Consider the following 13732-nt stretch of genomic DNA (forward strand, 5'->3'; position numbering starts at 1 on the left):
GCTGTGTATCAGCGTCTTGATGATTGTAGCAACGGAAATGGTAGGACGGCAGCTGTACGGTGATTCCGGATCAAAGAGACGAATCCGATGAGATGACTGCATTAACACCCCTCGGCGAGAGGAATCAGGTACGAAGCGGTTTTAATTCCTGTTGCTACAGGTAGTGCGACGTGGGAGTCGCTTAGTCACGGTGTTAGCTTTTCTTTGTTAACATTGGCGATATATATATTAATTTGTTGTATTAGTCTTTTATTAGATAAAAGATATATTGTACTTGTTGTTAGTATTCAATATGAATTCACATTTGTGTATTTCTTCCTAGTTCCACGGTGTGTCTACGGTGAAATTGTGTGATTAAAGAGCCGTGAAGCATTAGGACTCTCTGCGTCTTGCTCTGGCAGCCAGGGGCTGATACAGGTATCAAAGTAATTGACTGTACATCAATAGCTACACTGAAACTGGACCTACTGATAAATAGTTCAGCACACTTTTATTGTTGCCAATTTACAAAAAATTTCAAATTCCGGATTGACAACCTATTTTCGTCCACTTAAAGTAATTAACAACAGAATCCATGTTGCTAACCTGCATTGCAGTTGATTCAGCCTAAAGGTTAAACATATTTGAGCCTGGCAACAGGGGCCATGGTACTTTCAGTGACTCACCACCTGAAACAATCATGAAACAAGACTAAAAACTAGTTCTGAAAATTTAAATGAAAAGTGAAACCACATTGTTTTAAAGCTGTTGATATCAATATAATGTTTGATTGATGTTCCCATATTCCCCAATGGCCAGTTTGTCTCCATGTTTGAATTAGTGGGAGTCTCCCAGTCAGAGCCTGGAGCTCCACCGCAGCCTCTGTGTACTGTACAGATAACACTTCCTTCTGAACTGCAGTGAGGGGAACAGTCAATGCTTATTACAGAGTGTTTTTTCATGCTGTGAGGATGTTATCGTTTGTATGCGCATGTTTTACGAGTGTGCTGAACGGAGGCAAAGAATCATGCTGGTGATTTGTGGCAGGCAGGATGGAGCCTTGAGGGGCTGATTGCTCCCCGGGCTCGCCCCTCACATCGACTATGATGCCTGGGAGAACAGCAAAGGAAGACTGGAGATGGACATGTCAATGACACCCAAAGGAATGTTCCTGTGTCGGGCTGCTGCTGTGTGCCTGCCAATTATAGTCAAAGGGTGGGAAATCAGTAAACAATATAACGCAGTCCAGAGACTTTGATATTCATGAAGCTGAGCGTGACAACAGCGCTGGTTGGTGTAGTATTTCAAACAGAGAAAGGTAAATATTAGGTTGCGATAGGCGCGTGTTGTTCTTTGTCTCTGAAAATGAGGCAGACTACAAATCCCAAAGTGAGACAGACACAAAGCAGCCTTTTATTGTTGGAATGGAAATATGAAATACAAATGAACAACCACTTTGTTCTCAGACGTGAGGCATTAACTTCAGCTGTAGCTCTGTTATTCATCACTGTGAGTTGCATGACTTATTTGTTTTTATAATTACGTCACGGGCAGTTGTGCAGTGTGACCACAACGATTTCAATTAAAAAACTAGATGATTGAAGACGTTTCCTAAAGGGTCATTACTTCTGTTATATATTTTGTTTAACAACCCTGGAAGTAGTGTAGGTTAGGACAAGTTTGTGGAATTTGCCTGATTGTTTATCTTGATTCGCCCCTTTTCTTTCTCCACTCAACATGTAACACAAACACCAGACCCCGTAGAGAGGGTTGCATTCAGGATTCCTAGCTCAGACATCCACAAACATTTTGACAAGAGCCAAAAAGAGACCTTGAGTTTGTGACATTTTATTTATCAATTTTACTGTTGCCCTTTCTGTAAGTACATTATGACCTGGTAACAGATGTGCATTTTTCAAGTGAATGATTGGATGTACTAATTGAGAACTGCTATTTATGTCATGTCTTCACTGCTGCGAATATATTCATTTGAGGAGATATTTTGCCCACGTTCACACAACGAACACATAAACAACTACAAATGCTTAAACGAGCCTGCCACTGAATGATAATGTGGTGCAGTAAATTTAGCTACAAACTTGTTATTAGAGGAAGTAGTACGAACCAAATGTAGAGGAACCAGTCTATAGCTGCAACCGATGTTGTTGTTTCTGGACATTACACAAAGCACCAGTGGGAATGCTGGAATTAGGCTCTATTTAACGTGAATAAACGGATACACAACATAAATAAATCTCAGTTTTAGAGACTAAAAACGCTTTTGAAGTGGGGATGCGACCTAAATGTAGAGGAAAATATTTTTTTTGCATAATTATGATTTAAATTTCCCTCGTTGTTTTTGATAGTAATTGGAATTTTTAAGTTTCAATTGTATTAGAAGTTGTATTTAGAATTGTGTTTGTATTTCATGAGCGTGTGATGATTTTGAATGTTGACTTTTGTCCTTTTAGTTTGTTGCTAGATGTGCAGCATCCTCCAAGTGACAAGCTCTCGCAGGATAACCGGTAAAGACTTAGCCTTCTCGTGTGTACAGTATAAGCTGTATTTTACACTCTCGTAAAAAGCCCTGACAAAGGCTCTTTAGAGTGAGTTTGTGTGCGTGTGTGTGTTTGTGTGTAGCGAGAGAGCCAAGACTCTGCTTTCCAGTAAAACAGCAAGAACCGTATAGAGAAGTCAGCTGCAGATAAACTGCCAGCAAAGTGGCCGCAGCCAATGAGCGAATCCAGGTGAAGAATTTTGTGGAAAGGTCAAGCAGATTTTCTCAACTGCAGAATCTATATGCCTTCCTATATAACGCCACAGGCCTGTTTCTAAAAGGAGGGATTTGTAATGTGTAAGCACTCGATGTGAAAGTGGACCCGGGCTCGTGCATTTCAAAATGCCATTTCTGTTTCATGTCACTGGGTTGAGTGGGGTGCAAACAAGCAGGATAAACAGAATACATCCTGCTGCTCCTGTCAAGCCAGCATAGACCTCTGGATTTAACCTGGATGAATACAGCGGCATGAGTCATGAATACAGCAGCGTAACACACAATCATGTCATCTCTGCAGTCCCAACACACCCATGCAGGGAAACTGAAAAACAAAGACCTGCTATTATCTTCCTTCAGCCGTGTAAGAGCTCTGCTTCTCGGGAGCATTTGGTTAAGACGGACGTTTCACAACAATTTGAATTTGGTACATGAGAGCTTGTTCGCTTCGCTGAAATTAGCATTCAGCTAGAAGAACTGTAATGTCTGAGGACTCAGATTGACTGCTGAGGTGTAAATTATGTATGACTGGATTTCCTCAACATTTGTGGGCGCTTAAGAAAATCCTTCACTTAAGTGATTTATCAGACTTTCTGCTGGCAGGGTCAATGCGTTCAACTTAGCAGAAATTAGGGACTTATCTTCACCAATGCGTAGCTGACGTTGTACAGTTGTGTTTAAAGCAGTTTTCAAATGCCCGAAGGACATGAAGGCAACTCCACAGTGAGAAAAACAACACATTTACAGTCTGGTAGTTTTTCCACAATAACAGTGTCAGATGATGGAAGTCCAACTTAAAATGGCAAGAATACTAAACAGTTTCTCCTCGCATTAATTATAACCTTTTGAGTTTGCCATTTTAATTTGGTTTAATACCCTACAATTTATTTTTTTTACTTATACTATGTCAACATATTTTGCCCCACAATACACCAAAACCTTAAATCTAATTCGGGAAATTGTGTTTTTTGGGGTTTAAAAAAAAAAAGACCGCAAATATGCTCAATGAGCATATTTTCTAAATTCAAAAAAGAAATGCCGTTTGCATATGTGAAAGCATAATTTTTAAACGGATAAAACATCAAGCATCAAACAGCTATGTGAAATAGGTGTAGTCATAGAAACTGTTTTATCTCTATGCAACCTTTCTTCAAAGCAAAAGTAGCAGTTTTTGTTTTACAGTTTTCCTATACGACAAAGAATAATTAAGTTTACTGTATTGCCTGCAACACCCCATCCTGAATACTTTTACTCTTGTATTTTTTGCACAGTTTTTAAAACCATTCATTTCTCAGTTTGGATTTGATCTGATCACATTGACATGAATAGCCACTCCTGAGGGTTGAGAAATACACAATTGTGTCAAATGATCTCACATGCGTCAGCAGTGAGGACGTATGTGGCTAATCACTTTCCTCAGCCCACTTGTGTGGACAAATCTAAAACCTATTTTCTTGTGCTCATGCATGCAGGATGAATACACATGCATGTGGTGGACCTTGATGGATCGTTTCCCTGGGAAGAGGTGATGGCACAATAATTACACTGTCAGCTTGAGTTGACCTATTGATAGCAGCCATGTCTACACACAGGAATGCTCATATTAACAAGCAATTTGTCTTCAACACAATGTTAAATGGATACCTCACAACATGAAAAAAGAGGAAATTTATAACTGAAGTGAGATTTTCAAAATCAATACACATGACCCACGGCTAATGTGACTCAAGGAATCTTCTTGTGATGCATTTGAATTCTCTTGACCTCATTAATGATTTCAAAACTGTGAAACAACAAATTCTTGATTGAGCAGAGGAGTCAGTGTATCTGTGATATTGTCCTTTCCCTCAAGCTCAAGCACATTGTGTACTTGAAAAGGCTTGCCATATATATTATATAATATAAGAATTCTTAGTAACACACTAGTTTGTGTTTCTTTTTTGAAACCACTGACAGGGCACAGGTACTTCAGGGTCCAATCAGACTTCAGCCTCGGCTAGCGCCCCCTTGGCGTACTGTTGAATCTCTCCCTGACTCCCATATTTAAGACATAAATCAGTGTGCATGGAAAATTACCAGCTTACTTTGCCTCCAGCAAAACATTGTTTGGGAAATTATATCTAAATCTGTGCAAAATGGAAATGAAACTTGGCAGTGACCAGGATATAAGTTGTTTAAAACTCTGACTCAGAGAGCAAAAGCAACCAGCTCTGTTGGCTCCTTCATGAATGTACTTTGAGAAGTGGATTATGTTTGAATGTCAGCAAGTTCCAAATCACTCTTATAATTGTGGTCCTTTGAGAAAATGCCCTTTTTGGGCGGAAGTGGATGTTATACAAGAGGTAAAAGAATAGTAGCGACAGGGACTGTGCCACTACACAAAGCTCGCCCAATACATCCCTGAATGAAGCAACAATGTGTAGGGAGAGGGAAAAAGTTGGTTCAGTTTTTGCCTCCACTTTAGAAATTCATAATATTAAATCAAGAGAGTACTTTAAAGGCAAACAAAACTAGAGCGCAGTGTAAGTTTGAATAATGCAGTTGTTAAAAAAGGGCTACTGTAACGTCTAAACTGAAAATGCAAAATTAGTGCATCAAAGGGGGCATAACGAGGGTCAACAATTTCCTCATCAAAGCTGAAATTACTTTAAGAACAGATTATACATTCCCTTTAAACATTAGAGGCACAGCAGCTCGGGCAGCTACATCTCTGCTAATGCTATTCTAAAAACATTAACAGTCTGCTCTTTCTGCTCTTAATACAGTTCCACCTAACCACAGGGTTTGACTCAGACATGGACCTTCTACTTCTCTTGTTGAGCTCTGATGTTTAGCTCACTATGGTCTGGGGACCCGGGGTGAAATTGGCTTCATTAAATGCAGCTGGATAAACAATATTATATTTTTTACATGTATTGATTTGCTGTCATTCTTGAAGTGAGCCAAAAGAAATCTTGAGTAAGTTGATATCGCAATGTCAAATCTTTTTGGTCATGTGCATTATGAAAAATTCATCCATCCATCACATATGCCACTTATCCTTCAGGGTCACAGGAGGGCTTCTGGAGCCAATCCCAACTGACATTGGGCGAGAGGCAGGTCAGATCACCAGTGTATCACTGGGCCAACATACAGACACAACCACTCAGACTCACATTCACTCCTGCAGTCAATTTAGAGTCCCCAATTAACTTAAAGGTTCAGTGTGTAGAATTTAGTGACATCTAGTGGTGAAGTTTCATGTTGAAGCTGAATACCCCTTACATCACACCCACTTCCAAACATGAAAGAGAACCTTAGGAGGAGCCTTCAGTTGCCACTCTAAATATAATTTTAAGATTAAAGAACCCTACCAAATGTCAATGAGATTTTCCACTTGTGTGCTGACTATTCAGTCATGAGTGAAGGTTGCCCTCCCTCTTAGAAACAAAAGAGACAACAACATTGACTTCATGTGCCTAAAAACACTAGAGACTAGTCCTGGTGAAGTGCTCATAGGTCAAAACCCTGCAAAAGGTCAACACTTGAAAATAACGACGTAGATCGATTATTAAGTGGTTGCCATCAGCTGTTTACATAATCTGGTCAATAGGTCGGAAAGAGAGGTGAATAGAGATAGAGTGTGAGCAGCTCCCCTCATCTGGAGGTCAAGCGGGTTCCCTCTCATTATGCTCACACTTAACACGGACCAGTCACGTCAGCCAGCGGCTCTCGGCCTCTTTGGTGCTTTTAAAGCTGAGCTCCCTCTTAGAGAGCCGTTTGACTATTTTTGTCTTATCTAGACGGGCTCAAAGTCAAAAGCCCAGATGCTCCTTTGGGTTTTGACTCCTTCACTTATGGAGGCAAGAGCATGGCAGAACAGAACTGAAATAGTGAGGGGGGGGGAACGAAGGACAGAATGATTCCATAGGCCAAAACAAACTAGTAAATCGTAAAGCCGACTCCATTAGGTTAGAGTCTCTAACTCTGGACACCAGCCGCAAATCAGAGAGTTTAAGCATTGTCGACGGGTCGTTAGCAGATCGATCACACTTGTCATTAGCACACCTTTCACGGACGGGTCATTTGTACCCTTCCCGAGTCAAAATTCAATTTCTTCCCAGGCACTAGTTCATCCTAGCATAGAAGGGTCAGGAAGAAATGTGGCTCAAGGACTTTGCTCCTGTTATGGTGCATCAGTATGACTCTGTTCATATCAAGGTGACATAATAAGACCTACACACACACAGACAGACACACAGACAGAGAAACACACACACACACACACACACACACACACACACACACACGTACACATACACAAAGTATCCTAACATCTCCTGGGGAGCCATGCCTACCACAAATGGATAACACATCAATACCAGAACCTGTTCTATCAAACAGAGGTCAAATGCCCAAAACATCTTAAAGAGTCATTACTACACATATTGTAACTAAATTGAAAAAGATAATCAGATTAATTAACGCAGTTGTTCAGTGTTTACACGTCAATGTTCATTTGTAGTCGTGTCACTCACTTGGCTCACACATGAAATTCCTAAACATACCCAACTCTGTGAACATGCTAACATTTGCCAAATCTGCTCTTTCGTAATGTATTCCAGAAAATAACAAGACAACAAAACAACAACAAAATGCACGAGTCCAGCTTGAAAGATCATTTCGGTGGCTTGTCTCCACCCTATGATATAGGAGCATCTCTTTAAATAAAACAGAGAGTGTACCAAAACAGGAATAATGCTAAAACTAGTCAGGTGATAGTTCAATGTAGGTTTATCACTATGAGCCACCAATTTCAATCCATACAGTTATTTGATCAATTACCAATATTAAATATTAATGAGTGCAGCTCAAACATAGCTTAACTTAAAGCAACACAGTTCATATACGTTTTACAACAGACCTTTTTCCACATAAAGATCACATCAATGCCTGTTTCACTTTTTCAAGCAAAGCTTTTGTTTTAAATCCCATAAATCCTACAGCAAGTGTATTGCTTCCAGTTTCCACCCGTTTCTATCAGCTTAAACAGTCTCTAAATGCCTCTGTGTTGCTCTTTTTTTTGCTCGATTCGATTGCCGAGGGCCCTCACAAAACCCTATACAAGCTTTACAGTGCCGACAGCTTCAGGTCAAGTTATCAATGCAAAGATGTCTCAGAGAAAATAAAGGAATAAAGGTGAGGCTCAGTTTTGTTTGAGAAGTAAAAACTAATTTTTGGCAAAACACTTTACACTTGAGAATCATTTAACATTTCAGTAGCTGACAAAGGGCTCCAGTTTATATTTGCCTCTCTCTGCTGGTCGCAGTAACAAGAAGCAACACTTTAAGATGATCTATTGTTATAATAACATTTATCTTATAGAAATATGAACAGTATGACAGCCAGTTTTTGCATGTGCATGTTGGGTCTACACACTGCCTCAGTACAACACTGTCATAACACATGAGGTGACAAAATGCACTTTTCCATCAATCAGCCCACACACCCATAGAGCCAGAGGAGGGCAGGCGAAGATGTGGTCTACTGGGCATCCGCTATTTGCCAATAATTACTGTAGATAATCGTAGTTACAACAAATAATGGCAGATACTCCATTCAACCTAAACATTTCCTTTTTACATTACTTTTACACAGATTAAACAAATAGTTGTGAGCTTAAAGCTAGGGTTCAGGTCAAAAACGGATCAAAAAGCTATGGCCCCAAAACCCAAACATGAACTGATTGACAGCTGCTAAAAGCTGGTAACTTCTTGCCTCAGCCCTTCTCTGACTGTAGGTTTGAAAAGCAGAAAAGCCTTTATTTGGGTGTATGTCTCTCCGGTTGAAGACTTTGTAAATGCACAGTGAGAGCTCGGGGCAGAGTATGAGCAGGCAGGCAGGTCAGTTAGTGACAGACAGGTACTGAAGCCAATTATTTTATTTTTCAATCATTTACTGTTTATTGACAGCTCTCAACCTGTAAAGATAAATATCAACAAAGAAAAAACACTACAAGAAAGCAAAAAAGTGTTTCGAATAATGTTGAACTATTCCCAGGATGGTGGGAATCAGTTGCTATGTATAAGGCCTATATTGGTTACCATGACTATAAATAAATATAATGAAGATCAGCCTCGCAATTACTGTCTTTTATAAATGAAAATATATTTTATTATATGTATATGATGTACATGGTGAACACTGCACAGAGGGTAACAAGAAACACCAAGTTACCAATGTTCAATTCAGTCCTATTTGTTTGCTTAATGGTACATGAATTCTCAAAAGCTTGGTCTGGTATTCATTTAAGATGCCTGTTGTGACAACCTGGCTGTGTGCAGGTTTTTCAAATGAGCTTTTGCTTTATAGCTTGTTTGGAGACAGACGTAGGAGAGTGAGCTCCAGCAGCAGGCCGCCTCTTTGTATTTTTAAAATGTTGTTGATTCTCAGCTCAAGATTGCTTCCTGTCTGCCCCACAGCCACAAGTTAGCTCGTCTGAGCAGGGATGCAGCTCAGTGCAAAAATCCTGGACTGAACGTAACGCCCTCAGCAAAGCCTCCTGAAATTTCTGTCTCAGCAACACAGCTTGCTACAATGCTCACACATAATTTATGCATGAAATATGAAATGCACTGCATCTGAAGTGCAAAGGCACAGAGGAAGCAGGGGGATTTGAAGGTGAAAGCTGGGAAAACAGTAATTTTGTGCCAACAATGAGGTGTAGCATTCAGCATTTAGCTCTGCAGCATTAAAAGTTTAAAGTGGAAATGAACTGTGCTGCTGCTGCAGTGAACAGTGGTGTGATCAACTCACTTGTTTTGGTGCTTTGAGCCCTGCAGGTGTGCATGGTACTGTGCCACCGAGTTCAGTGTGACGCTGCACACTTCACAGGTGTAGCTCCGCTTCAGACCTGTCATTAAACACAAACACAAAATGAATCAGTCAAGGAAATAAACACACCAGACAAAAACATCTTCGAGTACACTGGAGTGAGGAATGTAGATTATAATTATTTAATTTGTACCTGATTATGCAAGAGAATAGAAAATACAGTGCAAAGATTCCATCAAAACTGAGAAAGCCTCCGTGAAAAACCCATTCATGCAGATACATGTGAGTACTGTGCTGTGGGTGATCTTTCCTGTGTGTTTTTGAGATTGCTTTGATGATACAGGCTGCTGGTGAGTGAGGGGCAAAAATCATTAAGAACTGTGCAGTCAATGACATTTCATGCATTTTAAATTCCACAGGTAATACATTTCACAGCTGAAGCGGACAGCTGGCACTTTAGGCTTTAGCTTTTTCAGATAAAATAGTAATACAATTTAATCTGGCTCAGCTTCTTCTGAAACACAGCATCACCCAGCATCACGTTGTGCCGGCCAATTAAAAAGCACATTCCTGTGGAGTATTTTATGAGGGGAATGCTGTGATTCTGCCATTTACCCAGTGAGAGCTAAGATGCTGTGTTACAGTATTACAGACTGCTGAGCAGGTTTTTTTGCTATATGATAAGAATGAATTCATGGATATTATACACATTATATTTATATATATTATGAAGTTTTATAGATTCTGTTGCACAATGACAATTAAGGTATTTTATTTAATACAAACTGGTGAGGCTTTTCTGAATTTCATTGACACTGTAAAGGCTTGGCACCCAGGGGGGGACCTAGAGTTTGGGCGAGTTAGGCACTAGCATTACTCTTAAAAAATGTAACTGTATGTCAATAATTTCTTATTTCTAAGCTTTAAAAATGTGTTTGAAAAATGAAACATTTTCAATAAACTATTTTTATAAAATATATTAATCATAATACTGATACAGTAAACTTTGGATTTCTTAAATCTGCACCTCAGTGATTCAGTAATTATTGATTTTAGACATTTAATTTGCTCTTCTGTTTAAATTGTATTTCCTTTATAGCCCCTGATTTAGAAAAGTCCTGGATGTGCCCCTGCTGGGACCACAAGAGCCCTAATAGCTTTATAGATTAAAGGGACAAGTCTCTCTTGTTATTTTAACTCTGTTGATTATCTGCTGCTGGGCCATTAACACCACGTGGTGCCTGATTGGCTCATGACCAGGGGGAGTGTTCAGCACAGCTGAGATAGTTATTTAAACCTGGTTCATAATTTGAAAAAGTTAGTGTGCATTTTGACTTCTGGGGCCTTCATACTACTAGACTTCTTAGATTCAGTTAAGTATATTCTTTATTAAGCTTCTCTATTAAATTACTATTGTATCTGCTTTCTTAGGTTAACTAGATTGATAGTTTCAACTGTTTTGTCTCACCTTGAATTGTATGAGACGGGTGCTTCTTTGTTTTTTTAGTTCTGTCTACTGCTTGTACTTTCACTCAGGTGACTGAGAGTTAAATAGGAACCAGCTAAAGGTTAAAATTGCTTTCTTTTTATTCCAATTCTGCTAAAAAAGCATAATTCTATTTTACTTTCTACCTTTCTACCTGCTGAGGTAAATAGTTTCTGGCCAAATAGGACACTTAGCTAAAGTCACTGATTAAAGGGACAAGTCTCTCTTGTTATTTTAACTCTGTTGATTATCTGCTGCTGGGCCATTAACACCACGTGGTGCCTGATTGGCTCATAACCAGGGGGAGTGGTCAGCACAGCTGAAGCCAGCCATCGTCAACTCTGGTTTAAAACCAGGAATTGTTTGGAGCGTCAGCTTCAGCGTCCGTGAAAACTCATCGTATGAAGACTCGGAGGATAAAGACAAAGGAGTCTTTCGTTGGAGGCTTCGGGGAGGCTGAGTATAAAGCTGCATTTTTATTTTCAATATGTGCATAATTTCTGGCGCATTTCTCATCGTAGTTACTATAGGCCTTGTACTCGTTCACACCAACCGCTACGTAACCTTTCCTGTCTTATCTATCCAACCCGCTCCACACATACCCAACACCTTGTCACAGGGGGCCTATGGAACGGCCAGTCAGCTACCCGCAAGGCAGACTTCATCTCTGGCTTTGCTACACAGCAATCACTTGACTTCCTTGCTCTCACTGAGACCTGTATTACACCGGACAACACATCCACCCCAGCTGCCCTAGGGGTGGCGGTACAGGTTTACTCATTTCACACAAATGGAGTTTTTCTCTCTACTCGCTTCCAATCTTTACCCCAACATCTTTTGAATTTCACGCTGTGACTGTTACTCAACCGGTTCAATTAACTATTGTTGTCCTCTACCGTCCACCAGGTTCTTTGGGAGATTTTCTGGAGGAATTAGACGTCCTCCTGTCAAACTTCCCAGAAAATGGCCCTGCACTTATCCTTCTGGGTGACTTTAACATCCAGACAGACAAGTCATCTGACCTTTTACTTTTACTGTCTTCTTTCGCTCTCTCACTCAGTCCTTCCCCTCCTACTCACAAAGCCGGTAACCACCTGGACTATATTTTCACCAGAAACTGCTCAACATCTAACCTTAACCCCACTTCATGTCTCCGACCACTTCTTTATCTCTTACTCTCTCCCATTATCTCAAACTGACAACCTTAACACATCAACAGAGTCTGTACCTGTCCGTCGCAACATTCGTTCCCTCTCTCCTTCCTCTCTAGCCTCCTCTGTTCTATCAGCCCTCCCTTCCACTGACTCTTTCTCACTCATGCATCCTAACTCTGCCACTGACATTCTCCTTTATACTCTGTCCTCCTCTCTTGACTCTCTCTGTCCTCTTACGTCACGACAGGTCCGCAAGTCCCTCCCAGCTCCGTGGTTGTCTGACTCGGTGCGTGCCGTCAGAGCCACTATGCGAGCATCAGAAAGGAAATGGCGGAAATCTAAACACCTGGACGACCTGCCTCTATTTCCAAAGCCAAAAGCACTTTTTACCAAACTGCAATTCAAGCCTCATTTTCTAATCCCAAAAAACTCTTCTCCATCTTTTCCAACCTCCTCAACCCTCCCAGTCCCCCTCCTCCTTCCTCTCTTCTACCAAGCCACTTTGCCAACTACTTTACCAAAAAGATAGATGACATACGCTCTTCATTTTCTGATCCTCCTTCTATAACCACACTTCCAACAACTTCATCTTCATCCCCTTCGCTCTCCTCTTTCACCCCGCTGTCTCCCAATCAAGTTCTGACCTTGGTAACCTCCGCCCGCCCGACCACCTGCCCCCTTGACCCCATCCCTTCTCACATTCTCCAGTCTATTGCTCCTGACCTTCTTCCTTTTCTTACCCATCTAATCAACACTTCCCTGTCAACTAGCTGTTTCCCTAATTCTCTGAAGAGGCAAGAGTAAATCCTGAAAGCGTGCTATCTTTAATCAACTTTCCTCCTATCTTAACCACAATAATCTTCTTGACCCTCACCAGTCTGGTTTCAAGGCAGGTCACTCAACTCAGACTGCCCTCCTTGCTGTCTCTCAGCAGCTTCACACTGCTAGAGCAGCCTCTCTCTCCTCTGTCCTCATCCTTCTAGACCTCTCTGCTGCATTCGACACAGTGAACCACCAGATCCTTATTTCCTCCCTTCAGGACCTCGGTGTCTCAGGCTCTGCTCTCTCCCTGCTCTCTTCCTACCTCAATGAACGCACTTATAGGGTAACTTGGAGAGGGTCTGTGTCTGAACCTTGTCCCCTCACTACTGGGGTCCCTCAAGGTTCTGTCCTAGGTCCTCTCCTCTTCTCTTTGTACACCAACTCCCTCGGCTCTGTCATTCACTCACACGGCTTTTCCTACCATAGCTATGCCGATGACACCCAACTAATCCTGTCTTTTCCCCGATCAGAAACACAGGTAGCAGCAAGAATCACTGCCTGTCTGACCGACATCTCTCAGTGGATGTCTCAACAACACCTGAAGATTAACCTTGACAAAACTGAACTTCTTTTCCTTCCAGGGAAAGACTGTCCCATCCACGACCTGACTATTAACTTTGAAAACTCTGTGTTAACCCCCACTCAGACGGCTAGGAACCTGGGCGTAACACTCGACAGCCAACTCTCCCTTACTGCCAACATTAC

The 13732-nt window shown here is 41.1% G+C and overlaps 1 protein-coding gene across 1 annotated transcript in view; it reads right to left on the reverse strand.

Moving 5' to 3' along the window:
* The window catches only part of zmat4a (zinc finger, matrin-type 4a), a 140793-nt gene that overhangs the window by 15645 nt on the left and 111416 nt on the right, over nucleotides 1-13732 (reverse strand). Inside the window, exon 6 of the mRNA XM_062384781.1 lies at nucleotides 9548-9644. Coding sequence (XP_062240765.1) covers nucleotides 9548-9644 — 97 coding nt within the window. The remainder of the gene's footprint in view (nucleotides 1-9547; nucleotides 9645-13732) is intronic.

This window comes from Platichthys flesus, chromosome 3 (assembly GCF_949316205.1).
Source record: "Platichthys flesus chromosome 3, fPlaFle2.1, whole genome shotgun sequence".
Lineage (NCBI taxonomy): Eukaryota > Metazoa > Chordata > Actinopteri > Pleuronectiformes > Pleuronectidae > Platichthys > Platichthys flesus.